Here is a 27,898-nt window from a genome sequence, read left to right as displayed (position 1 = left end):
CTGGCCGGCTGATGGCTCAGGAAGCGCTTGGTTTGACATCCATCAGAGTCTTTCATGAGTGGAGGCTTTCACGGTGCCACAGTGATGATGCTCACTGAATTGTGGGAAGCTAAAATGGTGGTTTAAAATTCATTTCTCATTAGCATGTGCAGCTCAAAAGAATTGTTCTGACTTTAAAATCTTCTTAGGGTTCCGCCTCAGGTGTGTGAGCCTCCGTTCTGCAGTGTGTCACGTGACAGTAGAGAGCGGTCTGGGACGACGATAAAGGGCTGCTGATTTCCTGTGGTGGAGAATAGCCTTTTCGGCTTTTAATGAAATAATGTAAAATGAAATAAAAATAAAATTAGTTCATTTTCATAAAAGTTAGTGACTGCTGAGACAAAATTGAGATATATCTTTTTTTTAAAACACACAGGTGAGAATGTAAGTCTAAATATGGAACATCACACAGGGAATAAAGAACAAACAAAAACAACACGAAGAATTCTTCGACTTTCAGTCGCCTCAGGCCCTAATAAAAGTGCTACAAAAAGGTTTCCTTTCTTTGGGACTCTCTAAAAATTCTATCCCTAATATAAAATTAACTTTGACTTTCATCTTCTGTTTGTAAAGCGACTGCACCGTCCCTGGACATAACTGCACATCTGTGACGTTTCTGTTTTACACAGGTAGTTCTCTTACGTTCAGACGCTAGGTTTGTTTTCAAGGTTCGTACCGATTTTTTTAATGATTCAAAAGAAAAATCACCTTGCCTACCTTTATCGTTTTTTATTACAAGGTATTAAAATCCCCTAAAAATATTTTAAAAGATCATGGTTATGATTTATAATTAATGTCAATATTATTGATACAGTAATACACCTGTATTCCATATGGTCTTACTAGGGGTAACTTTCAAATGTTTTCATGAATACAACCTGACATGCATCCCATTCCTCAATCGTGACCTGTCATTTCTGAGCGATTTAAATACAGTATCATCAGTTCGCTGGGATTATTCCGGTGAAGACAGCGAATTATTTGAAAGCCCGATCGGCTCCTTTAACCAGTGCAGGTGGTGAGAAGGCAGCAGGAGGAGCGGAGCATGTGCTAATGGGCCGCTCTCGGCACAGACAATAATAATAACAACAACAAAGTGCAGCGGTGAACGGGCCCCCTTCAACCGTTTCCAAATGTCATTCCTGGCCGCCATGTAATGAGCCTCGGTGCAGAGTTGAATGGTGGGTAATTGCTGAATAGGGGAAATGGTTTGTCACCATGGCTTCCTTTAGTTTCTCAGCTTCCTCTCCCCGTGTGTGTGTGTGTGTGTGTGTACGTGTGTGTGTGTGTGTGTGCATGCGCAGACATCTTGGCTTTGGTGCGTCAGAGTTGTGTCCCCAAACTCCACGACCCTTGATCTGATAGTCTGCATGCTGCAGGGAACTGGACCCCTAGGTGAACCCGGAGAAATCCACTGATGAGATCAGCCCATTAGATGTCTGAGTCTAGCTGTAGGTGGCGGGGCCGGATATCATCTTGGATACAGAGAAAGAGGAAGCATGAGAGCTAATTTGGTGTGCTTATTATATTTGGGTTAAAATGCAATGTAAGTTGCTTTGGATGAAAGCGTCAGTTAAATGTAATGTAATGTATAAGTGTAATAACTTCAACGTGGGGAACAAGACGTTAGCTCAACTTGCATTGGTAAAGGATCAACTCAAGCTACTTTTGGTAGCACGACATTTCTTCATTTTGATGCACCTGTTGTTACCTCCCGGCTCAGAGGTGGCAAGAAAAAGGGAGGCCGCTATCCAAGTTTGTTCAATTTGCTTACTGTAAGTCTGGGTGAGGTGCAGCAGACACTGCTGAGAGTGAGAGAGACACTCCCTGAAGTGCTGTTTTTTATTGCATTCTAGGAGCCTTTTTTGGAGTTGTCAGCAAAGAGGAAGGGATAACTTTTAAAAAGACCTGTCAACACGGTTTGCTTTGGTTAGGGTAAATGTTCCAATAATACCTCCAGATTGGCAAATGACTCCTTTCAACACTACATCATCTGGTGTATAACACTCCACCTCATTTCCCTCTGTTTGATCAAGAGGTGGATGTCAATGACCAACTGGAACCACTGCAGCATCAGAGGAGAACCCTGACCCAGAGCGGGCAACCGGGGGGTTTAACTAAGCTGCACCGACTTCTTCTGATCAGGGGTTGAGAATAAGTCATTTAGGCAGTCACTTTTCGGGTCACGGTATAGAGACCAGAGAACTTAGCCTGGAGAGGAGAGCCAACTAAAAGCAAATGTGCCAGGATTTCATCACGAGTGCGAAATTCACACAGTTCTGCTCTTCATTGGTGAAACCGTTGTAGAACCTCGTGGCTCTGGGTACGCACTGGATTGAGAATGTTTGACATTTAACTGGTTCAACACTTCTGTGTACAACCTTGAAGTGAAGTTAGATCCCTGATCTGATTGAATTATTTTTGCCAAAGATAGACATGAACTGTGTAAGCACCTTTACAACAGACTTGATGGGAAAGGTTATTGAGATGAGAAGCTGCTGGATAGCGGATGCTCAAGCGGTTGTTCTGCAACCGGAATAAGAGATGAAGGAGCGGGTTTGATTGTCTTATTTGGTTTCCCGGTCAATTGGAACATCCCTCTTCAGCCGACCGGCAGCCAGATCATTGCCTACGATGACCTGTACTTCCCTCAGAGGGCAACGAAGGGCGCACTCCCATGACCAAGCCATCACTCAAACCGCAACACAGGAACCAGCGTCTGTTTCAGGAGAAAAATTCAACATGGATTCCAAAATAAATTATTCCAGAGCTCCCGAATCTCTTAATATCTTTACAGGTCATTCTTTTCTCACTTCCTACCAGTGAAACATGTCCAACTGTTCCTGATCCAAAACTGGATCTTCTACCTCTGACTCTGACGAAGGACTTGTGTTTTTCTGCACGGCAGCAATGACACGCCGCCTTTCTTTTCATTTGCGTTTCATAATCGCAGGAGAAGTTGTTTAATTAAGAATCTACAGCACTGATGTGAACATTTCATATGTGGTTACGTGGAATAAGAGGAAGGTCTGCGAAGACGAGCAAGGAAGGAAGAAGAGAAATATTTAACTCCAGAACCGAGCTGCGGTGTTGTAATGAACCCCTTTCCCAGGCGGCGATTTCGTAAAGAGCAATTTCCACGTCATATCTGATCAAATGTGACATTGTTGAAAGAGCACATTACCCCACACTCCCTTCTCCAGTGTCCAGGCTGCTTTACATGCACAGTAACTGTTTCCCCAAAGAAACTCAAACCGATTAGGCACATGCCAAACATATCAATGCAAAGAACGAAAAAAAAAAAAAATGAAAAAGGGTGTTTAGTTTAACACCCATGGGGCATTGCGGTAAAAAAATCCCCAAACTCCCCGATATAAACACAGGGCACAGTCCTCTAAATCTGCAGCTATGTTACAAATATCATGTTGCTCTTACTATCGGACGTAAAATATCCGTCTGATCTCAGCTGCCAGTGCGCTCTGAGGCACTTTGCTGAATCCAGGGCTGCAGGGTTACGTATTTTTGAAGGCAACCTCACATTTACCTTTGCAATTCCATTTTTGTTTGGGCCAATTGAAAGGTATCCGTTTTAATATATAAAGGGAGTACATGTAAAATGTACATTCATCTTACATACTGCGAGCTTTGCACCAGAAATGTTGTGGCGAAGGAGGCGAGGAGCCAGCAGGTTGTCACCTACAGTCACAAGGGTTGGCTAGTGAACAAAAACCTGCCAAATATCTTTGCAAAGTGCGTGTCTTTCTCTTGCGGTTCTGTTTCACCAACCTGCATGGCACGCAAGGTTATCTGAGGTTTCAGAGTAGAGGCATTACACCCAAAACAATACACATTGATATACTTACATAATAGGATTAGGTTAGATCAGACGTGTTCTCTGGAATAAGCTTTAAAAAAAAAAACGGATGGATAGATTCGAAAACTCAAGATGAAAAGTTAAAGTTAAAATGATCAAAGCCCAACAGTATGACGCTCAATTTTTCGGCAACGCTGTTTTAATGATTGAAGCTTAACTAACAATTATATTTATTGCAGCAATACCTTACCTTACATGTCATTTAGCTGACGGACATTTCATCCACAAAATGCATAAGAGAGAGAAAGAGGGAGAGAGTTGTGCACCACATCTGGCCCTGTGTGTTATTGCAGAGGTCAGGGGTCTGCTGGGTTCCTGCAGCTTGTATGGGTTGGTGTGTGTGTGTGTGTGTGTGTGTGTGTCTGGAGTGGAGCTGCAGGTGAACGCCACAGGCCATCATAATCACAGGTCAGGGTCATTAGCTCTTTTATGCGGGTGTGAGTGAGACTCAGAGAAGGAGGGCATTCTGAGGGTGAACAGGTGGTGATTTGGTGTTTTAAAGTCGGGGGGGGGGGGGGAGTAGAAAGTGTTAGTCCAAGAAAAAGAGAAAAGAAAACAGAGGACATGCTCTGCCTAAAAGAAAAGGCTTCAATGCGATGGTGAGGGCTCCCCCAACAATCCCCCTTTCAAACAATAGTAAGTGTATTCCAAATGGTTCCATGTTGTTTGCCCCGTTGTGATGATTCAGAAAAGAATTGAACCTTCATAAATGGGGGCAAATAGCGCAAACCTCCTAAAGATTTCTGATTTTTTTTTTTATACAACTTGTTTCAAATTGTCTGAGTCCGACTGAATGTCGTTCACACACAGGAGTTCAGGATTAGCTTTTGCAGCTAACTGCTAATGGGATCTATTCTGCACTGATACAAAAACAATTTGTTGTTCCTGCTGTAAATGTTGTTATGTTTACAGCAGGATTCTATTTGAATCTAAGCTTCATTGCCTTCGTGCTGCCTCCTACCTCCACTTGTTTCACCTTTCAAAGACAGGAAGCAGAGGAATGCGTTTAGCTCCAATTGGTGATTCGTTGGACAATTATGTTGGATTCAGCAGCAAGTGTTTGAAATCATTTGTTTTTAGTAGATGCTTGAACCGCTCCAAAGCAACTCCCCCGAAAAGATCGTAAACTGCTCACTGCTGATAGAATAAATACATTACTGACAGAATGTGTAGTAAAATATACCAGGATTTTCTCCTAAAGTTAAGTTTTTCACTAACTGAATGAGTTTTGGGTCTAGCATGTTTTTTTTAAATTAAACTGTAAAATGAGGTGACACTTTTTAAATGATGGATAACTCTTAGGCAGAACTCCTTTTTTAATGTTCAGGTTCAAGGGTGAAGTGAGGTACGGCTGCTATTTTTAACGCCAAGTCCAAGATGGCCGATCCTTTTCCCTTCGGGCACAAGGTCGAGTGTCAGGGGTCAAATGTCAGTGGGCTGAAATGACAGTTTATTTTTAGTGCAAACAAGACTGCTATTTAAAGCTACATAAAGAGGCTGGTCAGATAATTATACCACCGGTCGGTCGGCTGCCATTTATCCACCTACCCTGCCGGTCAATTGTAGCCATATGTGGACGGACTAGGGGGTCTGCCCTGCTGACACCATGTGTGGGTGTGTGTGTGTCTGCATTAATGTTGTCAAGCGTAAATGCTGGCATCTTTCTTTTCCTGTGTTGTTAATGTAAATCACTTCATATCTTATTGTGTATCTGGCTCCTCTGGCTAAATTAAACAATTTCTCATATGCAACTGCATAGCACAGTAAATGAGCATCCGTTTGTGTGTGTGTGTGTGTGGTTTCTCTACATAAATGTTAGTGTCCCTCAGTTGCGCTGTTGTTGTTGAGGCTTTTGCTAACCCAGTCTTCAATTTGGCTTTTGGAACTCAATACACGCTGTCCACCCATGTGCAACCGTCCTCCCAATGTGGAAGGGATCAAATCAAACCGGAGCGTTGTTTATGCCGCACCCTCTCAAGCCACCCAGATGCGACAGTTTACAGCATGTGGACGAAAAAGACAAAAGCGGGTCTTGCATGTGTAGAATATGTTACGGTAGAATGTATATACTTTAAAAAAGAGCTAAAAGTAGAGAGTAGTGGACTCAAGTTTGTGTAGACACACATATTATATAGACACCATATTATTTCTATAATATTGAGTAGCATGCAGTAATACATCTGTGGTACAGTGCCATTAATGTCTTAACCATTGGGGAAAATGTACACTTGGTATCTGTATGATCTAAAGGTTATGGGGTCCGAACCTTAGATCGTCAAATCATGTCGATGTACTTACACCCACGCTGTGTCGAACGGGCACGACAGAATATAAATCCCCCCGCAGGCCACTGAAGATCTGAACAGAGGGCTGAACGGTGGAGGCAGTAAGACAGAACGCAACCCTTATAGGAGGGGGGAAATGAACCCTTTCATGTGATATCACACGCCTAATTGATGACAAGGTAAAGTTGCTTTAGCTTCTCAGGGTCAAGCCCTGATACCATGCTGGAAACTGGGAGACAGATTTTGGCATCAACACGCTAACAAAAGCTACCAAGCTTACATGCTGATGGCTGGCAGGTTTTCCATGTCTAGCCTTTAGTGGGCTAGCATTGGTAATCAGGGCAAGGAGTGGCTGATGCTGGTGGAGATTTGCGTGCGAAACGATTAGAGGAAAAGGAAGTGACACAAAAGAAATAGCTAGCGACTGACACATTGTAAATTGGACCAGGCCATAGTACATTTTTTGTCCGTGAGTCAATGTGATCAATTTGTTTCTGTTTATATCAGAGCACACCTTTAGCAGGAGAGCCCAAATCTGGCAAGTAAGGGGAGATGTTGCAAACAGTGTAGTATGTCTTGTGACTTACGTTTCGTGAAGAGTTTTGCCTCGGACTGTAGACTCCACACTTGTTTTGGCCCCTGATCCCTATCAACCAAAGAGACGGCTGGTGCGCAGTACCTCGGCTTCCGCAGCAATTACCTTCCCCCCCGAGACAGTGGGAGAAACTGAGAGCATAGGCAGTGTCTCTGTATGTGTGTGAATGAGCGAGTGAATTAGAGTGTGTTTGTGTGTGTTTAGTGGGGTGTGATGTGTGAATGGGATGTATGTGCGTGCTTACAGAACGCATTTGCACCAGTGTTTGTGCATATCAAAAGAGTTCCTTCTCTCAATCAAAGCCCCAAAGTGTCCGTGTCAGAAAATAATGCTTACCCGAATAACCGAAAATACCCATAATCCTTCTGTGTGCCCACACAAGGCATTTAGTTTCCCCCCTTACCAACCTCCCTGCTATTTGAGGACTGAAGGCGAATGCAACCCTAGGTTGTGAAAGTAATACAGGGACCGGTGTCAGAAATATTTGATTTGTCAAAATTACACTTTTGTTATGTTAGCTTTGCACAATGGGCGGGGCCTGTGGTTGGTGAATTATGCTCATAGTAGAGTAGATCTTCAAATTCAAAGAGTTCCAAACATACCTGCATGCATGCAGATATCATAAAAAGTATCACTTTTTCGGCCATATGATATTAAAGTAACAAAGGAAAATGAAAGATAAAATGTTTTTATTAGATATGTAGGTAGATACAAGAGTCAAGAGGAGCAGTGCTGATTCCGTCCTGGTCATGGAAACATGGATCAGTTCTTTACCCTCGGAGGACTACTGGAGGGGTGCTGGAAGTTTGCCCAACCAGTCCACATGTTCTTTGTGGACTTGGAGAAGACATTTGCCGGGTCCCTTCAAGGTTTTTGTGGAGGTGGCCGGACCTGTTGTACCGGCCCATGTGGCCTCTGTACGACTGCAGCAGGCAATAATTCAGACACGTTGCTGCTACGCGTGATGGGCTCGGCCAGCGTTGCCCTTTCACCAGTCCTGTTGGTGACTTTCATGGACAGGATCTCTAGGTGCAGCCAGGGAGTAGAGAATGATCACCCCTCTGCTGTTCGCATATGATGTGGCCTCCTCGGACAGTGCACTCCAGAATTCACTGGGACGATTTGCAGCCATGTGTGAAGTAGCGGGGATGAGGGTTAGCACCTCTAATGAATCTAAGACCCTGGTCCTCTCCTGGAACCCGGTGGATTGCTGGAGACTGTCCACTGAAATTCATGAGTTCAAGTATATCAGGGTCTTGTTCCCGAGTGAGCGTAAGGTGGATTGAGAGATCGACTTTGTAGTTCAATTGTAGGTCAAATATGGCGCTACAACCGGCAGCAGGTTAGCTTAGCATAAAGGCCGGTAAGGGGTGGTCTGGCTCAAAAGGTAGCCTACTAAGCTCTCTACACAAACCGAAGTGTGAAAACGATTAAGAAATATGTGCCAGACTTTTACTAAGATTTAACATGATGCAGTATTCAGTCCCAAAAAAAATACTTTAATCTTGCCATTTATTTTATTTGAATTTCAGTGCTGTTTAGAAAGCCTACTTTACTGCTGGAAGCTCCGTGGATTTTGTCCGACTTTTACTTTTATAGTGGAGTATTTTTAAATCGTATAGCTACATTTATTAAAGTAAAAGTTCAAGACACGTGTTGTTTTGCGACAGAGATACTATTCAGTGAATAAAATATTCTTCAGTATTGTTTGTACTGTGCACTGGATGACACAGTAATCTCTGGTGTTTTGTGTTAGTGTTTGCATATACATCCCTGCATACTTACTGCATATCGAAGCATGTGACTACACGCCAGATAAAACCAACAAAATGTACAACTTGTCCATGCCTGAATGTGTGTGTATGTGCGTTCATTCACATGCAGAGCTGTGTGTGATAGGGATCTGTCTGTCTGTGTGTGTGTGTGTGCACATGTAAGTGTGTTTTGCTTCAACTAATTGGGGAAAGCTCAGAGTCAAGGCTCAAGGATGAGATAAGACCAAACGCTGCTGTTGGGAAACGACTCTACAACAGAGTTTTTCTTTCACCAAATGTCGCGCTGTTTGTTTGTTCCATGGACCGAGCCTCATCAACACCGAGGTATTTTGCAAAATATTTTTCACAAAAATTTCAAAATTTCATTGCCGTAAAAAAGAAATAAAAACATTTCGTTTTCCAGGACTCTGAAAGACAGACTGACTTTGTGCAGATACGTGGTTTTTAGGTCCGACAATGGCGAGAGGCATCTGGTAACACTTCTGTGTAATTGCTGCTGAGAAACCCTGAAGATCTGAGAAGAGGAAAAAAATTCCAACATGTTTTTCCATCGTCCTTCTCCTGCCCTGTTCGCCTCGTGTTGGAATTTCACCAGAGTTTAGGCAAAAACAAAAGAGACGGGTGTTCTGGGTGTGTGAGAGAGAGAGAGAGAGAGAGAGAGGGATGGAGAGAGGGAGGGAGAGGGAGAGAGAGAGAGATGGAGAGAGGGAGGGAAAGGGAGAGAGAGAGAGATGGAGAGAGGGAGGGAAAGGGATGGCGAGAGGGAGGGAGAGATAGAGAGGCAGATAGAAAAAAGTAACACTTGGATGAAATACAAGGAGGGCATTTTCAACCCAGTCTCCAAAAAAAGCGTGAAATGGCTACGTTGGTCCACCGTGATAAACGTAGTCATGTCACGTTTTCCCCCAAAATAACGTTACTATGTTACGTTTCTTTTGGCCCATTCATTTACATTGCTTTGCAAATAGGTCACGTGACTATCAAGTTTCCCGGTAGCAAAAAGAAAAACATGGCGGACGGTCAGCATAATCTCCGTCAAAAACACAATATTTTAAGAAAGCATCAGCATTTGTATGCATTTCGATGGCATTTCTAGCGAGAAGTATGCGTTATTCTTTCATAATCTTCTATCAGAGACTGTAGAAGACCTTCCGTTTATTCGTTTCTGCGAAGATTTGAGTGTCTCTTTGGGAAAGCGTGGCTACGCAACGCCTTTAACGGCGCATTATTAAAAAAACACTTCCAGTGGGGGCGTTACCGTAAAGAAGCGTTCAGCCTTAAAGCCACTAATCGCCAAACAAAACAAACTCAAAGCACACGAATCACATTATGACTTTTTAAACATAAATTCCCTTACTTTTATGAGTTTTCAATGAAAGAATGCATAATTTCCGGGTGTAGGCAAGCCCGGGACATCCCGAATTATGGGCAATTTTGATTTGTCCAGCTTTTTGACAGCTCCAGTCCCGACTTCCAATCACAGCCTCCTAAGTCAATGACGCGCCTTAAACTCTCGGGTGTTGTGTGATTGCAACTTCCCCCCCCCCCCCCCCCCCCCCCCCGAACATTACGTCTTGTTTACATGGAAAAGGGGGGCGGGGCTTCGCCTTCAGAGCGGAGCGTCATTTCTCGCTCCACACGTCTCCTCTTTTTACTGGCCAGGAAAACGGGCGATCTATCCCACGTGGGTCTGGCTCCATTCCATTGGCTCTGACGAATCCACGGAGAGGCGGGACTTATAATTTGCCCGGCAAACGGAGAGATTTGAACTCCATTGCTTGCCCTGTGCGTGAAGTGGCCGTGAGGCCTCCACTAAAGTCTCTCTCTATTTGTTCTGCTTTACTCAATAAAAGTAAAACCTTTACAGATATACTGTACACACACTAGGCTAACATAACGGAGATTCCAGGCTTCGTCCTTTATGTTTTATGGGGATAAAGCCTCTGTAAGTAGTTTTTTCCCAAGCAAATCTGAGTTTCTTCTGTTTTTTGTGTGTCCCATACAAATATCAAAATATATATACTGATTTTCACATCCAAACACACTCACTTATGTTCCCTTTTATCATGACAACAAGACATTTCAAGATAAACCTTTTGCTTTCATAAATATGACAGTTTTAGTGTGTAAATGCCCAGCAGTGTACAGTCCGGGGGCCCCTATCGGGCCACTTGTTAGATGGGTTTGATGGGTTACTGACTAAAATATATGCCCCCACCCCCTAACTTGATTTAGGTCTGTTGCCTCAGGGCAACTTGTAAATATAATAGGTCAAACAAGCAATGTAAGCATTAAGAAAGTAGTGCATTTTGAGCACATTAACCACAAATGGATTCAAACATAAATTCAAAAATATTAAACAAAGAAATTAAATGACCAACACTGTATGTACAAAATCCACATACAAAACATGTAAACTTAAAGGGCTTGTTTGTGTCAAATTGTATGGCATACACATTCAACTGGCCTACAATAACCTGAAGAATGTCTTAAAATACTGAAGGGGGGGACATGATATCATTAGAAATGTTATGCCAGAGGGAGCACAGAATGTATTGTGGGGTGTTCAACAAGGAGGATTTTCAACCTCTACTATGTCTCCATCCTCATCTTGATCGACAGACTCACTGTCACTATCATCAGACATGCGTTATCCTAGTTTTAGTGTGTAAATGCAATTTCCAGCATGAGGCCTAAAAAACGCCTACAGGAATAAAAGGGTTAAACCAGATACAACTTGCTTGTTTGACTTATTTGACTTATTATATTTACAACTTGCCCTGAGGCAGTTAGGGGGTGGGGGCATACATTTTAGTCAGTAACCCATCCAACCCATCTTGAAACTCAGTCGAAGGAGTCTAACGCCGGAGTCACAGGGTGCAACAAAACTCTGTAGTGAAAAAAGTGAAGGCCGAGGCATGCTGGGTGAAGTGCGATCCCGGCCCTTTCGGGACAGTGTTGTGCCTGAACGCGTTCATTGAACGATAGTTCATGAACTCGTTGATATTTTGGGCGAACGTGAACTGAACGTACTGTATTAATGCCCGATGAACGTTACTGTGAACTCGTTCATTCTGGTTTCTACGGCACGTTCTTTCAGGTTAATGTCGTTCAATGGGGTGCCAGATTTCTATAGAAAACACACCGTAAACGCGCATTGATAAGTGTAGCAGAGGCGGCGTATAATAATTTTAAAGAGTTTTATGAAGTTACTGACAAGGTCGGTGAGGATGGGAGGAATCTGACCTTTCTTTGCAAATATTTGCACCTTAATGATTACTGTCCTGTTTTTCTTTTTATAATACCTTATTTAAAAAAGACCATTCAAGCAGCATGTGTTTGAGAATGTAGTGTAGGGGTGAACTCTGCAACTGCTGCTAGTGTGGAGTGAATGACAGCAACATTAAAGCAACAAAGGGGAAATGCTGTCCCCTCAATGCTAATGTAAACCCTGGTTGGATAAGGATTCAAAATTGGATATGAAGATTAAATCTGATGCATAGCTTCAGTGTTAAAACTGATCAAATAATTGCTGTCTGTGGTTCTGGGCTGTGGCAATAATAAAATAAAAAAAATAGCTCGCAGCAACGTATGGAAAAAAAGAACTAAACTAGTTCATTTTTTGGAACCGTGAACTTATTTCAAATATTTTGAACTATGAACTGAACTAGTTCATTTTTAAAATGTGTGAACTAAACTTTGAACTAGTTAATGTAGAAAGTAAACTTTACCAACACTGGCTATAGGACCCCGGAAGATGATGAACTATGCCTGGGAAGGGCGAAGCCATGCCGGTACGAGCATGATGTTGAACACCCCACAATACATTCTGTGCTCCCTCTGGCATAACATTTCTAATGATATCATGTCCCCCCCTTCAGTATTTTAAGACATTCTTCAGGTTATTGTAGGCCAGTTGAATGTGTATGCCATACAATTTGACACAAACAAGCCCTTTAAGTTTACATGTTTTGTATGTGGATTTTGTACATACAGTGTTGGTCATTTAATTTCTTTGTTTAATATTTTTGAATTTATGTTTGAATCCATTTGTGGTTAATGTGCTCAAAATGCACTACTTTCTTAATGCTTACATTGCTTGTTTGACCTATTATATTTACAAGTTGCCCTGAGGCAACAGACCTAAATCAAGTTAGGGGGTGGGGGCATATATTTTAGTCAGTAACCCATCAAACCCATCTAACAAGTGGCCCGATAGGGGCCCCCGGACTGTACACTGCTGGGCATTTACACACTAAAACTGTCATATTTATGAAAGCAAAAGGTTTATCTTGAAATGTCTTGTTGTCATGATAAAAGGGAACATAAGTGAGTGTGTTTGGATGTGAAAATCAGTATATATATTTTGATATTTGTATGGGACACACAAAAAACAGAAGAAACTCAGATTTGCTTGGGAAAAAACTACTTACAGAGGCTTTATCCCCATAAAACATAAAGGACGAAGCCTGGAATCTCCGTTATGTTAGCCTAGTGTGTGTACAGTATATCTGTAAAGGTTTTACTTTTATTGAGTAAAGCAGAACAAATAGAGAGAGACTTTAGTGGAGGCCTCACGGCCACTTCACGCACAGGGCAAGCAATGGAGTTCAAATCTCTCCGTTTGCCGGGCAAATTATAAGTCCCGCCTCTCCGTGGATTCGTCAGAGCCAATGGAATGGAGCCAGACCCACGTGGGATAGATCGCCCGTTTTCCTGGCCAGTAAAAAGAGGAGACGTGTGGAGCGAGAAATGACGCTCCGCTCTGAAGGCGAAGCCCCGCCCCCCTTTTCCATGTAAACAAGACGTAATGTTCGGGGGGGGGGAAGTTGCAATCACACAACACCCGAGAGTTTAAGGCGCGTCATTGACTTAGGAGGCTGTGATTGGAAGTCGGGACTGGAGCTGTCAAAAAGCTGGACAAATCAAAATTGCCCATAATTCGGGATGTCCCGGGCTTGCCTACACCCGGAAATTATGCATTCTTTCATTGAAAACTCATAAAAGTAAGGGAATTTATGTTTAAAAAGTCATAATGTGATTCGTGTGCTTTGAGTTTGTTTTGTTTGGCGATTAGTGGCTTTAAGGCTGAACGCTTCTTTACGGTAACGCCCCCACTGGAAGTGTTTTTTTAATAATGCGCCGTTAAAGGCGTTGCGTAGCCACGCTTTCCCAAAGAGACACTCAAATCTTCGCAGAAACGAATAAACGGAAGGTCTTCTACAGTCTCTGATAGAAGATTATGAAAGAATAACGCATACTTCTCGCTAGAAATGCCATCGAAATGCATACAAATGCTGATGCTTTCTTAAAATATTGTGTTTTTGACGGAGATTATGCTGACCGTCCGCCATGTTTTTCTTTTTGCTACCGGGAAACTTGATAGTCACGTGACCTATTTGCAAAGCAATGTAAATGAATGGGCCAAAAGAAACGTAACATAGTAACGTTATTTTGGGGGAAAACGTGACATGACTACGTTTATCACGGTGGACCAACGTAGCCATTTCACGCTTTTTTTGGAGACTGGGTTGGCATTTTCAGTGACTGCATGTGTGTGTACGTCTGAAAGGTGTTTTCTAGGGATCCAAAGTTAAGTCGTGGGGCGAGATTAAATGCGCTCTAATTTCTGCTGGAGCAATCACTGCTCTCACCAAAAGATCTAAAAACAAATTATTTTTAATCAATAACTACTCCAAGTCTGTTTCCTTTTTTTGGCTGCAATTTTGGTAATTGTCTGTGGAGTTTCTACACTTTCATTATCAGACATCACCTACCATTCTAAATAAGGTGGTTGGAATTTGTGACCTAAAACAAAAGACTATGATACCTAATAAATTATATTAAAGTGAACCTCTCTGGTTATTTCCTACTGATGTCTCTTTATCACCCATAGAACAGTGGCCCACTGGAGGGAAGTAGTTATCATTATCGCACTTTGAAGGCACCCTTGGCGGTGCGGTAAGTCTGTTGCGTCAGCTTCTTTCCGGGATTTCTTTGTGCTTTCTCGCCTAGCAGGTCTCCGTGGATCGTAGTTCCGTGTGGACCCCGGTTCTGACTCCTGGCTCATGGCTCTGCTGACACCTGCTGCTGCCATCATCATTACTTTAAATATGATTCATATTACTGTCATCAAAAACCAACATCTTTCTGCTCTCCCTCCCCACAGAAGCCTCTGTGGATGGTGGTTCTATCTGATGGTGGTTGTCCCTGCAGTGGTCCTGCCGTACACCTGTTCTGCTACTTGCAATTACTTGTATCATTTCAGTTAGAGGAATTGAGTGTATTGTACATGTTTTTACATTGTTGATTCTGTACACATGACATCCATTGCAGTCTGTCCATCCCGGGAGAGGGATCCTCCTCTGACGTTCTCCCTAAGGTTTCTCCCCTTTTTTCCCCATTGAAGGGCTTTTTCATTTTTTGGGGAGTTTTTCCTGTGCCGATGTGAGGGTTTCGGGACAGAGGATGTTGCATGTGTACAGACTGTAAAGCCCTCTGAGGCTCTGTAATTTTGGGCTGAATTGAATTGAATAAAAGTAAAGAGATTTTACAATTTTGTATTGCCTGAACTGACAACCAAAGGAAAATCAACAGATGTTTATCCAGTACACCCTGCATGACAATGTATGAGATAATAATGAGAGCCCAGTCTTTACAGATCAATAAGGTCTGTCTTTGCTGTGTGATTTTGGCAGATTGAAGAGATTGTCTCTTGTTGTTCTTTGACTCAACACTCTCAAAGGATTCCTTTATTCTAAAAGAATTTGGGTACAAAATAAATGTGTCTCATGATTTTTGTCTCCCACAAAGTGATAAATTAGGGATCCTGCTCCGCCAATTGCAATTTGTTTATTTTATTCTTATCTTCATACAAACTTTGTATAATTGGAATTGGAATTTGTTTTTTTAAGTGGCACATGTTACTGTTACTGGCTTATGCGTACCTGTAATGAAACGCAGGAAGTTTGATCGTGTGTCAGATTAGTCGGCTCACACATCTGTGTCTATACATGTATAGGATTTCCAACACACTGGTATCAGTAGTTGGTACCATTTCCTAATGTCAGGTATCTGAATTGGGAAGGGAAACAAATGAATTGGATGACATTTTATCCACACTTATCGCAAAACAATATCAAGATACCTTAGTTTTGCGTTATATACCAGAAACATTTGATCTAACTGAAAGCTTTAGTGCATTTGTTTGTGTAGGGCGGTGGCTTGGATGGCCCGAAAAGCATTGTGCTCTGATGTTACAGTTGTTGTGATGAAGTGCAAATGCCGATCCCATTCCTTCTGATTGAATAAACCAGTTTTTCACGCTGATTTAATGCATACGGAAAAGTCTTCTATTTACTATGACGATTCTCACGAATCTCCTTAAATTTAAAAACCACTGTACTGCATATCACCTTGTCTGCAGTAAAGAGGCGTAACCCCCCCCCCCCCCCCCCACCCACCCCGTACTGCTATACGTACCACAGCGCCAGCCCTACATCTCACTCGGGTGGGGTGATGCGGGGGTGTGTTTACTCCTGAGCAAAGAAATGTCTGTTTGCCTCATCAGTGTAGTGACATTTTAATCAGAAGATCACATGCTTGGACGGACTAGACCTGGTTTCTGCACAGACAGTGACCTCACACACACACACACACACACACACACGGCAAGCTGTCACCAGAGTGAATACTTTGTACCCACACATAACCACCGTTCGCCAACACATCCAACCACACCAATGAGCCCACCCTGACTGTGCATCCAAATCCACCGTCCCGACTGATGTTAATTTGCCGTTTCAAGTCTCTGTGTGGCACTGGGTTGGCAGGGTGGCACCGCTGGGGCTTTGTGGGTGTCTACCGTGCCGGGGGAGGGGGCACGTGCCCACAAGCTGTCTGCCAGGCACCAAAGAAGCCTCTCATTCTGTTTGGTTGAAAAATGAGCCTTTCACAAACTTCTACTGAGCACTTTGTCATTTACTGTATATGCAAAGTTGTTATAATTTTTTTCAACTCTGTGCCGGCATGTGCGTCAGGTGTGCAGGTGTGCCTGTGTGGATGTTGATAACTGAATTAAAACAGGACGCTGAGAGGTGGACCAACGAGGAGGAAGGTGCGATGTAAAAGAAGCCCCGCTGAGATATGAGCTGCTTCTCTTTTTAACATACATCGAGGCTGTTTTTAATATAATCTACTAATTGTTTACAAATGTTTGACTATGTAAACATCAACTTAATCTTAAAAATGTGTCTATTTATGGCCATCCAAGTTCTTCAAGACATCATTATTATTCATTTAGAAGCTCAAGTCCCAAAAGGTAGTATATATGTAGATTTTAAAATGAACCCGTTTATTTAATTCTGTCCGCAAGATGAAAAATCCCCTTTCAGGACTTTTGGGGCTCTGTGTGATTGATATAGTTGCTCTTTTCAGCGGGTTGTTTAAAGCTCTCCAGAGATCCAAAAGTATCAAAAACACAACATTTTGGAAACTTACAGGAAACTTCTTTTTACTTCATGATGATTTAAGTGAATCAGCTTGACTGAACAGCTGTTGATTGAAATTTATATATTTCTGGTATCTTTTATTTATTTATTTTTTATTCACATGTCATGCAATAACTTTGAAATAATTATTTGACTTTATTTGGCTTAAACACGCACTACGGTTTGTAAAATCCACAATGGAGATGAATGAGGCAAAACCTCCATCCATCATTTTCTGCATTTTTTTTGAACAATCCAGAGTAATGAGGAGATTATAAAACAATGAGAGTGATGATACTGTATCCTGACAAAATACCTTTCAGACCTTTACTTCATGCTCGTTAAAGGACTGGTAATCTTATATTGTTTTCTCAACGTCTGCAAATCCCACGAAGAGACCAGAACCGACACTGTGTTAGTCTTACTCGCAGTAATCTGTGCCCCAACCTTTGTGTGGCACTCAGCCCTCTACTGAGCACTATTATAAATCAATAATGAGAGAGTGAGACAGACACAGGGTTAGTCTTGCAGCTTTGTGAGGGATTTGTTGACAGAAAAGTGTACAATGTCACTAGCAATATAATCTAAATGTAATATTTGAATCCAGTGGGAACCAATTACATTTGTGTGCACGTAGAAATACCTTCACCAATAAAACCAAATCTACATGAAAATACCGCCGGATTTAAGAGACAAAACACGGTTTCTACATGTTAAAAACCCTCATAACAGAATAGCTCACACAGTGCAGTACAGCAATCTTAAACAATAATATAAAGAAGCTGTTTTTTGACTGAAATATGTTTCACTATTCTGTTCAGCAGCAGTTATATCATATCAATATTGTCACAATGTTACCAATAAAATACACCTTAGACATTTGAAGCAGCTTCATCGTGTGCTTGTGTTCCTGCTGCACTACTGAAAGGCTTTAACCAACCTGTTCTGCCCTCTTCCAAACTTGATTAAAAAAATAAAAAAAACATTAGTATTGAAACCATGTCGTGCACCAACAAATCTCAAATGCTCACTGGCCAGCACCGTATAACGCATTTGGAGAAAAAAAGATGAAACTCTCGTACCAAACACTTTAACACCACATGTTGATGGACTTGTAAACACACAAGATGCTGCCTGTGCAATCAGAGATGCTTTAAAGCTTTAAATCAATCTGCCTTCACGCCCTCCGAGGGATGACGGACCACATACAGCCTGTGATTAAATGCCCACCCACACAGACAGGCAGGCAGACAGACAGATGGACAGACAGGCAGGCAGACAGACAGGCAGGCAGACAGACAGACGGACAGATGGACGGGTGGGCAAGAAGTCAGGTGGGCACACAAGTTTTTCAACAATTTCAAAACTTGAATAGAAATAAACTTTCTCCCTGGCAGCTCAGCTAAAATATTAGAACAATATTGCAAATGTAAAAAGCAGATAATTAAATATTTCTGAAAATGAACTAAATTAAATTAAACATGACATATTGTACACTCAGAAAGTAGAGGTACAGCATGTTCATTGCAGCTGTGATCTTTCCATGACAAAGAAAAGCATTTAATACTCACGTTTGACAAGCTGGATCTTGTTAAAAAATGTTCTATTTAGATCTATCGACTCACCGATAGGTACAGTAGGCCATGTGAATTAATGTGTAAAAAAACAGCCTTTACAGCCTCGTGGTGTATACTCCCACCTTTGAAAACGGGTTCACAAAGTTAATTTGCAAATATTTGAAAACACTGTAAATTTGTGATTGTCACCTGTTTAATGTACTATTCCAAAATCTTATAGAAGAATCCCAATGGGATATTTATTTCAAATATATGTCATCCCTGCAACACTCCTTTGCCGATGAAAATCCATCAGACCTGACTCAGGCAGGATCGAGTGAACCTCAAGCTAACGAGCTAACAAGTAATGTTAGCATACGTCCCGCTAACTGACCATTAGATGAGTTCCCATGGCGACCGCAGCTATCTTTATGTGACACATTTAATCGAGGGCTGCTGTTGTCTTTAGGGCAAACAATCGTACTAAAAATATTTATCATAATACTTAATATGTGTAGAAAATCCTAACCGTACACATTAACCTGTTTAGCTAGCAGAAGCAACTTGTAGAACAACACTAGGCTGAATGAACTAGTTAGTTGGGTCTCTATTGGTCTCTGTTTTATTATGTGGGGTTATAAACAACTAGACTAGTTAAAGGGGATATGACACCATTGACAGGCAAGAAAATTAAACGCACCTCAAAAAGAAATTCTCAGAAACCTTTAGAATGATCAAGTACACAATTCAAAGGACTTAATAACAAAGGCCTTATAGTATAAAGTAATTATAATGTTGAAATGTTACAAGTTATACCTTTAAAATATGGTGGTCTTATGGTTGTAAACACGCTGAGAGACTCTTAAGTTTGTCATTTGTCTACTGTTAAAAATCAGAGCAATAAAAAAATGAATTTGCAAAATCATCATTGGTCGGCAGGTTTGGAATAAAACACTTTAAAACGATTTTGAGACTGTTAGTGAGATGAATTACTGTACAATAAATGTCCCATCTCATAATGAAAGATTTATCTAAAGCTCATCTCAGTTCATAAGGACTGAGCAGTTTTTCACTGAGCGTTGATGGTCAATCTGCTGCAACAGGTAGATGATGGCGATTGGAGGAGGATGTAGAAACCAGCTCAGACACACTGTCAGTTCTTGGTGTCCACTGCCCTCTACTGTTTTAATAAGTGAACAAAGTCCGTAGCAGTGAATAGAAAGTACATTTACATGGACGTCTTTTTTTGGCTAAAAATGAATGTAGTTTCAACAAATTATCTTTAATATTGCTGTAAACTGTTTTAAGCTGCTTCTGTGTTTCTTTGGGGTTTGTTGTCATTACATGTGTCAATTTATTCAAAACTGGGTGTAGAGAATGTGCATGGACCCGTACTTTATCCTGGATTAAGAAACAAATAGCATTTCCCTGAAAACTCCACAAATAGTCATATTAAAGTTCTAGTAATAGTCAAAAAGACTCATAGGCCACCTTAAAATGAGGACTATTTTTTCAATTATGTAGTACTATTTTCAGAGTATTTCTTTTCAGAGAGTTCCTTTACAAGGACCTGAAGATGACTTTGAGTCGAAATGTGGTTGGAGGGGGAATGTTCTCCCGTCGCACTCTTTGATCTCAGACCCCCTAATTACTTCCTGAAGATTATACAGTACGTGCACCTCCGCACTGCCCTTACCCAGTGTGTGTGTGTGTGTGTGTGTGTGTGTGTGGGGGGGGGGTTCCGTGCTCTTGCCCGAGGGCAGCCGGGGCAGATGCCTGATGACAGACTGAGATAGGGGGACAAAACATGAAGACAGAAGCCTGATGTCTTCAAACGGAGACACCCGAGCACAGTTCTAAATGCGTTGGGCAGTCATGCTTCAGTGCACAAAGCGTGTAAACTGACCAAAAGACTAGAGAACAATAAACCGATAGAAGTGTTGTCAAAGCCGCTGAGCTCGTCGACAGGAGGCTTTTTGTGGGGCGGTAAAAGGCGTCTCGGGGAAGGCAGAGACACTACTGGAGGTGCAGGGGCGTTCGGCCTAGACCATGAGCACTGCGTTGACATTGCCATTGAATAGAGATGATATTACATCAGTTACTGGGATGGGATCCAGCTGGGAGCCTGCGACAAGAGGCCGACTTCAAGGTTTGCGCGCTGGGAAAGATTTATTTTTTACTCACTATCTTTACAGTGATGTATTTTCAACTGCCAGATGGAGGATGTTCACGTTAGCACCAGAGCACTGAAGAAACTTTAAAGGTCTCCCAGAGCAAACGCAGCGTTTCCTGACACAAACGCCACGCAGTAGGACGTCACCTGCTTGTGCCTTTTGAAACCGTGGTTACGGTCACCATATCGTAAGCGCACCTTGGTTATTACAGCGTACTCAATGTGGGTAACTCTCCTTAGTTTTCTTTATAGCTCATGTCTTCTGAATGCAGGCAGAACCAAGTGAGGTCAACCAGACACTTTTTTTTGGATAATTTTACAAAGTTTAGTTCTAGCCCCAGTGATATAAATGAGCTGTATTCATGTGTTTATAAAATATATGCTGGGAAGTTGTTTCAACTGAAAAGAAAAATATCCACTGAGTTACAGATGTCTCTTTCCCAGAGGGAAGTCCATGGGAAAAAGTATTTTTGGCGGCCCTGATATTATCATGTGACGGTTGCAATTTCATGGTTTGTCTACTTTGCAGAATTTTCTTCAAAGCTTGCTGGATGTGTGGTATTGTTGGTCTTTATGTTCCCCTTTTGTTTCAAATAGGCCATTCATTATCAATGTTCCTCTTTGTGTTCAGGTTGATTTAGTCTTAGTTAGAGAGGCCTGTTCAGCGCTATTCACTTTGTTTTGAGCCTGTGTAGCCGGACTTTTCTTATTGGCCTGGAATTTTATTACATTTAATTTGGTGGATTGCCTAAAACCTAAATAACTTTGACCCCAGATTCTCATCTGCTTGTAGTTATCTCACTAACAAACATGGTATAGGTCTTTTTTTAAGTCATGAACCAACTTAATAAAATTTGTATTAATGTAACCAGACTGTAGCCCAAAATGTTGTATGTCCGTAATTTGTACATGCAGGTTTGTTTTTATTCAAAATAAAAAATTGATGGTGGCGCATGGAGTGGTGTGACGCACTGAGAGCCGTAAGGTTGGCGGTTCGAATCCCGGCTGCCCCATGTGCCGTGTCGATGTGTCCTTGAGCAAGACACCCAACCCCTAATTCCTCCCCAGGCAAAATGTAACGCGTAGGTAATAATGCAATGTAAGTCGCTTTGAATTAAAGCGTCAGCTAAATGACATGTGATGTAAACGAATTAACACGTGGATTTTGTTTCGTAAACCGGGACGCTGTACTACTCCTTACTGTCCTCCAGAGGTCGAGAAAAGTCACAGAGCTTTGACACAAACCTTCACAAAACAGACAACATTTTAACAAACTCGGGGTTGTACAGTTGCAGCAACTGTTATTAAACATTAGTTAATGATTGCGTTATAGAATAAAACACGTCAACATCCAGCATTGTGCCCAATTGCCCACAGCACCCCCCCCCCCCCCGCCCCCTGATATCCCCCCTCTTAGTTCTGACAAATGAGAACCGCCGACTCAGCAGCGTGTTTGAAACTTTCTCCACGCCGACTGCGAGCTGCTAGCACCCGGCTGCTGAACTCATGCGGTCCTCTTCGACTCCTGCCGTCAGCCCGAGGGACCCAGCAACATGGCCAAAGTGACCAGCAGCGCCTCCGGTTGTCGAGCCATGGTAAAGGCGGGGAGGTACCTGTCCGCCCCGTCTCTGACCCGGTGCCCCGGCGGTCAGCAGCGGCGGGACAAGCTCGGTCCGCAGCCGCGAACGATGAGCGCCGACGCCGCCAGTGCGGGAGGAAACGCCGTGGCTTCGGCCCAGCGCGAGCGGCCGGGAAGTCTCGCCGCCTCCGGCAGACAAGCGCCGGCCAAGCGGAATCTCATTTACCGGGACGTGAAGGCGTTCCTTAACGAGGTCGGGGGAAACCCCCGGGAGGCCCGGTACTGGCTGACCCAGTTCCAGAGAGCGACTTCGGCTCAGTCTACTGCTTTTGCCGTTCTGGAGGTACACGTGTATTCAGTCAAAACGATGTAGTCCGAATGCTACGTACTGACATTTGTTGCCATATGGAGGCTAGTTTTTATAATGTGTTAGTTAGTTGTACATGAATTCGTTCATGAATTGGTACCATTTCCCTACCAAATCATAATTTGGGTGTAAAAGGTGTACTTTTGGGTGTAAAAAGGTGGTGATTTTGTGTGTAAATTACAAAACCAAACCGAGTAAGTCTGCTTACCCACATTGGACCACCAGTGATGCTATAAATAAAATACAGTTCATTTATAGAGCAACCTTTTAAAGAGCGGACATCACAATCCTTCAAGGAAAGACATCAACACCAATCTCCAAACAAGTCAACAAATCAGTCTTCAACTGCTATTTAAAAAAGTCCACATTTCAGTTCAAAACCCTGCACGCCAAAAGCCCCCGCTGTGTGTCCCTTTGTCTCCCAGGTGGACAGCTCCGTGTTCACCAGCAGCGAAATGGTCCACAGCCTGGCCTTCGGGCTCTCCTTCCTGCAGCGCATGGACATGAAGCCAGTGGTGGTGATGGGCCGGGCCGCCGTCGAGGAGGTGGGCCCGACGGAGCCGCTGGCCGGGTCCCCGTGCGAGCGCGGGCTGGTGGAGCGGAGCCAGCAGCTGACGGAGGCTCTGCAGCAGCACTCGGCCTCCGTCCTGCCGCTGTTCTCCGCAGAGTCCGTCCTCCTCCTCCACGGAGCCTCGTGCGGGAGCAGGTGAGGGGCCCGGGGTTGGGGGGGGGTCATCAGCAATGAAGTAAGCTCTAGAAAAGCTATTACTTTCTCTGCGGAGAGAGGGGTCAATCATGTGCATGAACCGTCCCAGGTAGGGCGCCGTCTTTATACTGCTCAAGCTCCACTGAGTTCACAATATATACTGTTGGAATTTTCACATGTCGCTTAAACGGTTGCAATGTCCTCGCCATCATGTAGGTCCACATGCCCCGTACCGTTAATCCTAGAATCGGCCCAGTCTCATTCCGAACCGTAGGTTTTACCTCCTCCTCCCCACCCTGACGTCCACCCTGACCCTGTCGCCATCATCCTCCTCCGGCAGCGCTCCGCCCTCGGTCGCCGTGGACACCGGCCTCCTGCAGTGGAGCCTGAACTGCGGGATGATCCCAGTAGTGTGCCCGGTGGGGAGGGACCAGCGGGGCTGCTCGGTGGCTCTGGACCAGACCGAGGTGACGGCCGCTCTCGCCCGGGCCCTGCAGCCCCACAAGGTCATGTTCCTGAACAAGTCCGGAGGTCTCCGCAGCCGAGAGAACAAGGCACGCTCCGACCGTGTGTGTGTGTGTGTGTGTGTGTGTGCATTGGACATGCACCACCTACGCAGAGGCTCCCGTACGACTCCCTCGCTTTGTCTTTGTGCTCCAGGTGCTGGACATAGTGTCGTTGCCCAGCGACCTGCCCGGTCTGTCCACGGCGGCGTGGCTGAGCGCCGCCGAGCGCCGCAGGGTGACGGCCATCGCCATGCTGCTCAATCAGCTGCTGACCGAGTCCTCGGCGGTGATCACCTCGGCGGACACGCTGCTGACCGAGCTGTTCAGCCACAGAGGCGAGGCCCCCCCCCCCCCCCCCCCCCCCCCACTCACTCGCTCCCACGCGTCGGCATGCGTGGAGAGCCGTCTGTTTGAGGTGTAACCCGAGAGGGGCCCTGCAACACGTACATGGGTGTTGCCGAGTGTGTGCGTCGATAATCAATCATTAGCATGAGTTTACGTCTAAATGCCTGTTCTTTTGGTCTGTTTTTCTGTGGCTCAGGGTCGGGGACGCTCTTTAAAAACGGAGATCCCATACACCGGCAAGTACGCATCCACGGGGGAACCGACCCGTAACCAAAGCCGTGGTTCCTTTTGGCCTTTTGGCCTTCACAGTGAATGTGTGTGTGTGCAGGTACAGCTCCCTGGACGGCGTGGATTGCGAGCGTCTGTTGGCCCTCGTCAACGTGTCGTTTGACAAAACGCTGAGCCGCGACTACATCGACTCCCTGAAGGGACGGCTGCACTCCATCTATCTCTCCGAAGGGTACACGCATCAAGGATGCCCACACCGGACTCAGCAACGCAATCTGCCTCCTGTCCTCCATCCTCAACGTTTTGCTCTCATTCCGTCCCTCCAGCTACAGCGCGGCGGCCATCGTCACCATGGAGCCGGTGAACAGCGGCACCCCCTACCTCGATAAGTTTGTGGTGAGCAGCAGCAAGCAGGGTCAGGGCACCAGCCATGTCCTATGGGAATGTATCCGACAGGACCTGGGCAAGCTGTTCTGGAGGTCGAGAGCCACCAACAGGATCAACCCCTGGTGAGACGCACACACATCGTAAAAGCTCTGTATACATGATGCCTTCATTTGTCCAAAGCAACTTACAGTTTGGGGCATTCTACAAAAGTGCGTAGATGAAAACATGTTCAGTGGTTCAACTGAAGTTAAAGTTTAAGAACTGTGACCCCAGAATGAATTAATTACATTTCTCATGTAGCGCCGCATTACAAAAGAAGTCATTTCAAGTTACCTGTCCGATGAAATGAGCCTGTACCTTGTTCTTTTGTTAAATATTATTCATCGTATGTCATTTCGGTCTCTATATAGTCCCATATTTACAATTCTCTAGATGTGCACATCTGCAATGTGAGGTTGTTGCCCCATGGACCAAACAAATAGGTGGAAACACATAACATAACAACGCAGGGTCCAGTCAAACTAAAATTCTGCCAAAATAACACTGATGGCCTCCGACCTTTTATATTGGCCGATGAAATCCAAAGTGGTGTAAACAATAATCTCACTTCACTTCAGTCGTTGGACAAAAAAAATTGATAAATAACTATTTTTAAGACTTCACCAGCTTTTTCCTAATTTAGTTCTAGTCAATGTGATTAAGAACAGGGTGTGTGTGTGTGTGTGTGTCCAGGTACTTCAAACATTGTGATGGCAGCTTCGTTAACGGCATGTGGACCGTCTTCTGGTTCGGTCTCACCGACATCCGAGATTCCTACGAGCTGGTGGAGTACGCCAAGAATCTCCCCGACTCCTTCCGCGCCTCCGGCGGGTCCTGAGCCTCATTGACTCTCCTATGAATCTATCAATAGTGTTTCCTTAACTTTTGCTCTGATTCTTTTTCTAGTTTGGACCGGTCTTTTTTCCCCTTGTTCTTCCTTTTAATTACTTTGGTTTCATACTTCTGGAACGTGGAGCTTTGAATTATCCTCTATTCAGATTACTTGGATTAGCTCTAAAGTTCTAGTTGTTGTTTTTTTTGTGCCAAAAAACGGTTATTCTGCTTCATTTTAAGAACATTTTATTATTATTATTATTTATTTAACAGCTCTGTCCACAGTGGAGGGATCTCAACACTACCTACATATCAAAGACTGTGCGGCATTACAAAGTGTTCCTCTCATTTGGAAACACAATCGGGGTGTTGTTTACAGGGGACTATGTTTTAATGGTGATATGTTTGCATCTCAGACTTTTAATACACATCACTCAAACTTACACATAGAAAGTGGAGCTCTTTTCTCATTTAGTATCACTGACATGTTGGTGGCTCATAAATGAAAGGTTACATGTACAGATAGGATTTTGCGGTCCAAACGTGTGGCTACGTTATTCTAGTAGAATCTGCTAGAATGTTGTCTCACTATACAGTTGTGGTCAAAAGTTTACATACACTTGTAAAGAACATAATGTCATGGCTCTCTTGAGTTTCCCGTTATTTCTACAAGTCTGATTTGTCTCTGATAGAGTGATTGGAACAGATAGTTCTTTGTCACAAAAAACATTCATCAAGTTTGGTTCTTGTATGACTTTATAATGGGTTAACAGAAAAAGCGACAAAATCTGCTGTGTGAAAAATATACATACAGCAACATGAATTAGAAGTTTTGGTGACTTAGAAAGTCAATAACTTAATGTGAGTGATTATGAGTGACTCCAGCTGGTGACTTCTCTAAGGCAGTGATTCTCAACTTAATGGGTTCCGGGCCTTTGCGTGGGAAAATACAATTTTGAATTAAAAAAAAAAATCAGAAAAAAATTCATCCTGTGCTTTTATTTTGAAGGGACTTTTTTTAATGCAGCGGAGTGTCGTCTTTTTTTGCCGGCTCGTCCGTCCATGTTTTCAGCAGCGTGTGCCAGGTTGGGTCAAACCATCCTGATGTGGGAGAGACGTTGGGCTTTTTAGGATAATTAAACATCCTGAATATAAAATATGAAATTCAGCTTGTGAACTTGATTTTGAATAAATTTGAGAAGTTGAGAATGTTCCTTGATATGGGTCGTCATTAAGGGGTGATGGTGGGTCCCAGGAGCCAGACCAGTTGAGAACCACTGCTCTAAGGCCATTTAAATAGGGCTCATTGGATACAAACGCTACAGTGGCAAAGTCAAAGGAGCTCAGCATGGATCTGAAAAGGCAAATAATTGACTTGAACAAGTTCGGAAAGTCACTTGGAGACATTTCAAAGCAGCTGCAGGTCCCAAGAGCAACAGTGCAAATAATTTTTTGTCAGTATGAAGTGCGTGACACTGTATTGACTCTGGGCGCTGAACACTTATGCATCCAACAGATGTGAACTTTTTTGTTGTTGTTCATATTATTAACAAAAGGTATTTTGCACCTTCAAAGCGCTATGCATATGTTGTGTTGATCATATGGAAAAGTCTACTTGAATTACAGTTTAACGATACAAAATGGGGAAAAAAATCCAAGTGTGTTGAATATGTATGCCAGGCACTCTATTTAAATACAAGAACGAAGCTTGTATTCTTTTTTTTTTTTTCTATTTTTTTTTTTTGCAGTATCGATAAAATCCAAACTGTCACTTGCTGCAGCTTTTCCGGGCGCACCGGAGCGCACCTGAGCTGCCGCGGCTCGTTGGCGCATCCTACGGGGAGTTAAGTATCAGAACTGCCGGTGGCGCTCTGTGTTTCCCCAGAGAAGGAGGTCGTTCTCCCCCTGTGCTCCTTTTTGGAGATGGTTTGGATTTTCAACGCAGAACTATGCCTGTGATCATTGAGCGTGAGTTTTTGTGAGCGCCCATGGACTAAGGGAGTTTTTGGAGTTGCCTTCTTTAGTTCCCCCCCCCCCCCCCCCCTGCCAATTAGGAGGGAGTTCTCGTTTTTTTGTTTGTTCCTCGGATTTGATATTGTAAAATAAACTACGCCGTATTTC

The 27,898-nt window shown here is 43.5% G+C and overlaps 1 protein-coding gene across 1 annotated transcript; it reads left to right on the top strand.

Annotated features, from left to right (window-relative positions):
* The first annotated feature begins 22,198 nt into the window (after nt 1-22,198).
* On the top strand, nt 22,199-27,808 carry nags (N-acetylglutamate synthase). The gene is made up of 8 exons (XM_037477403.2): nt 22,199-22,708; nt 23,158-23,438; nt 23,779-23,992; nt 24,099-24,279; nt 24,486-24,525; nt 24,618-24,749; nt 24,844-25,026; nt 25,637-27,808. Exons 1-8 carry the CDS (start codon nt 22,340-22,342, stop codon nt 25,779-25,781), a joined length of 1,545 nt encoding a protein of 514 aa, XP_037333300.2. The 5' UTR covers nt 22,199-22,339; the 3' UTR covers nt 25,782-27,808.
* Nucleotides 27,809-27,898: the final 90 nt, after the last annotated feature.

This window comes from Pungitius pungitius, chromosome 12, assembly GCF_949316345.1.
Source record: "Pungitius pungitius chromosome 12, fPunPun2.1, whole genome shotgun sequence".
Taxonomy (NCBI): domain Eukaryota; kingdom Metazoa; phylum Chordata; class Actinopteri; order Perciformes; family Gasterosteidae; genus Pungitius; species Pungitius pungitius.
Note: the sequence above shows the minus strand (reverse complement) of the source record. Positions and strands in the feature narration are given on the sequence as shown.

Excerpts from the sequence above, each read along its gene's own strand:
- nags (XM_037477403.2), top strand. The coding sequence starts at position 22,340 with ATGGCCAAAGTGACCAGCAGCGCCTCCGGTTGTCGAGCCATGGTAAAG. Across the intron at positions 24,526-24,617 it reads AACGGAGATCCCATACACCG|GTACAGCTCCCTGGACGGCG; the intron begins GCAAGTACGCAT and ends GTGTGTGTGCAG. Across the intron at positions 24,750-24,843 it reads TCCATCTATCTCTCCGAAGG|CTACAGCGCGGCGGCCATCG; the intron begins GTACACGCATCA and ends CCGTCCCTCCAG.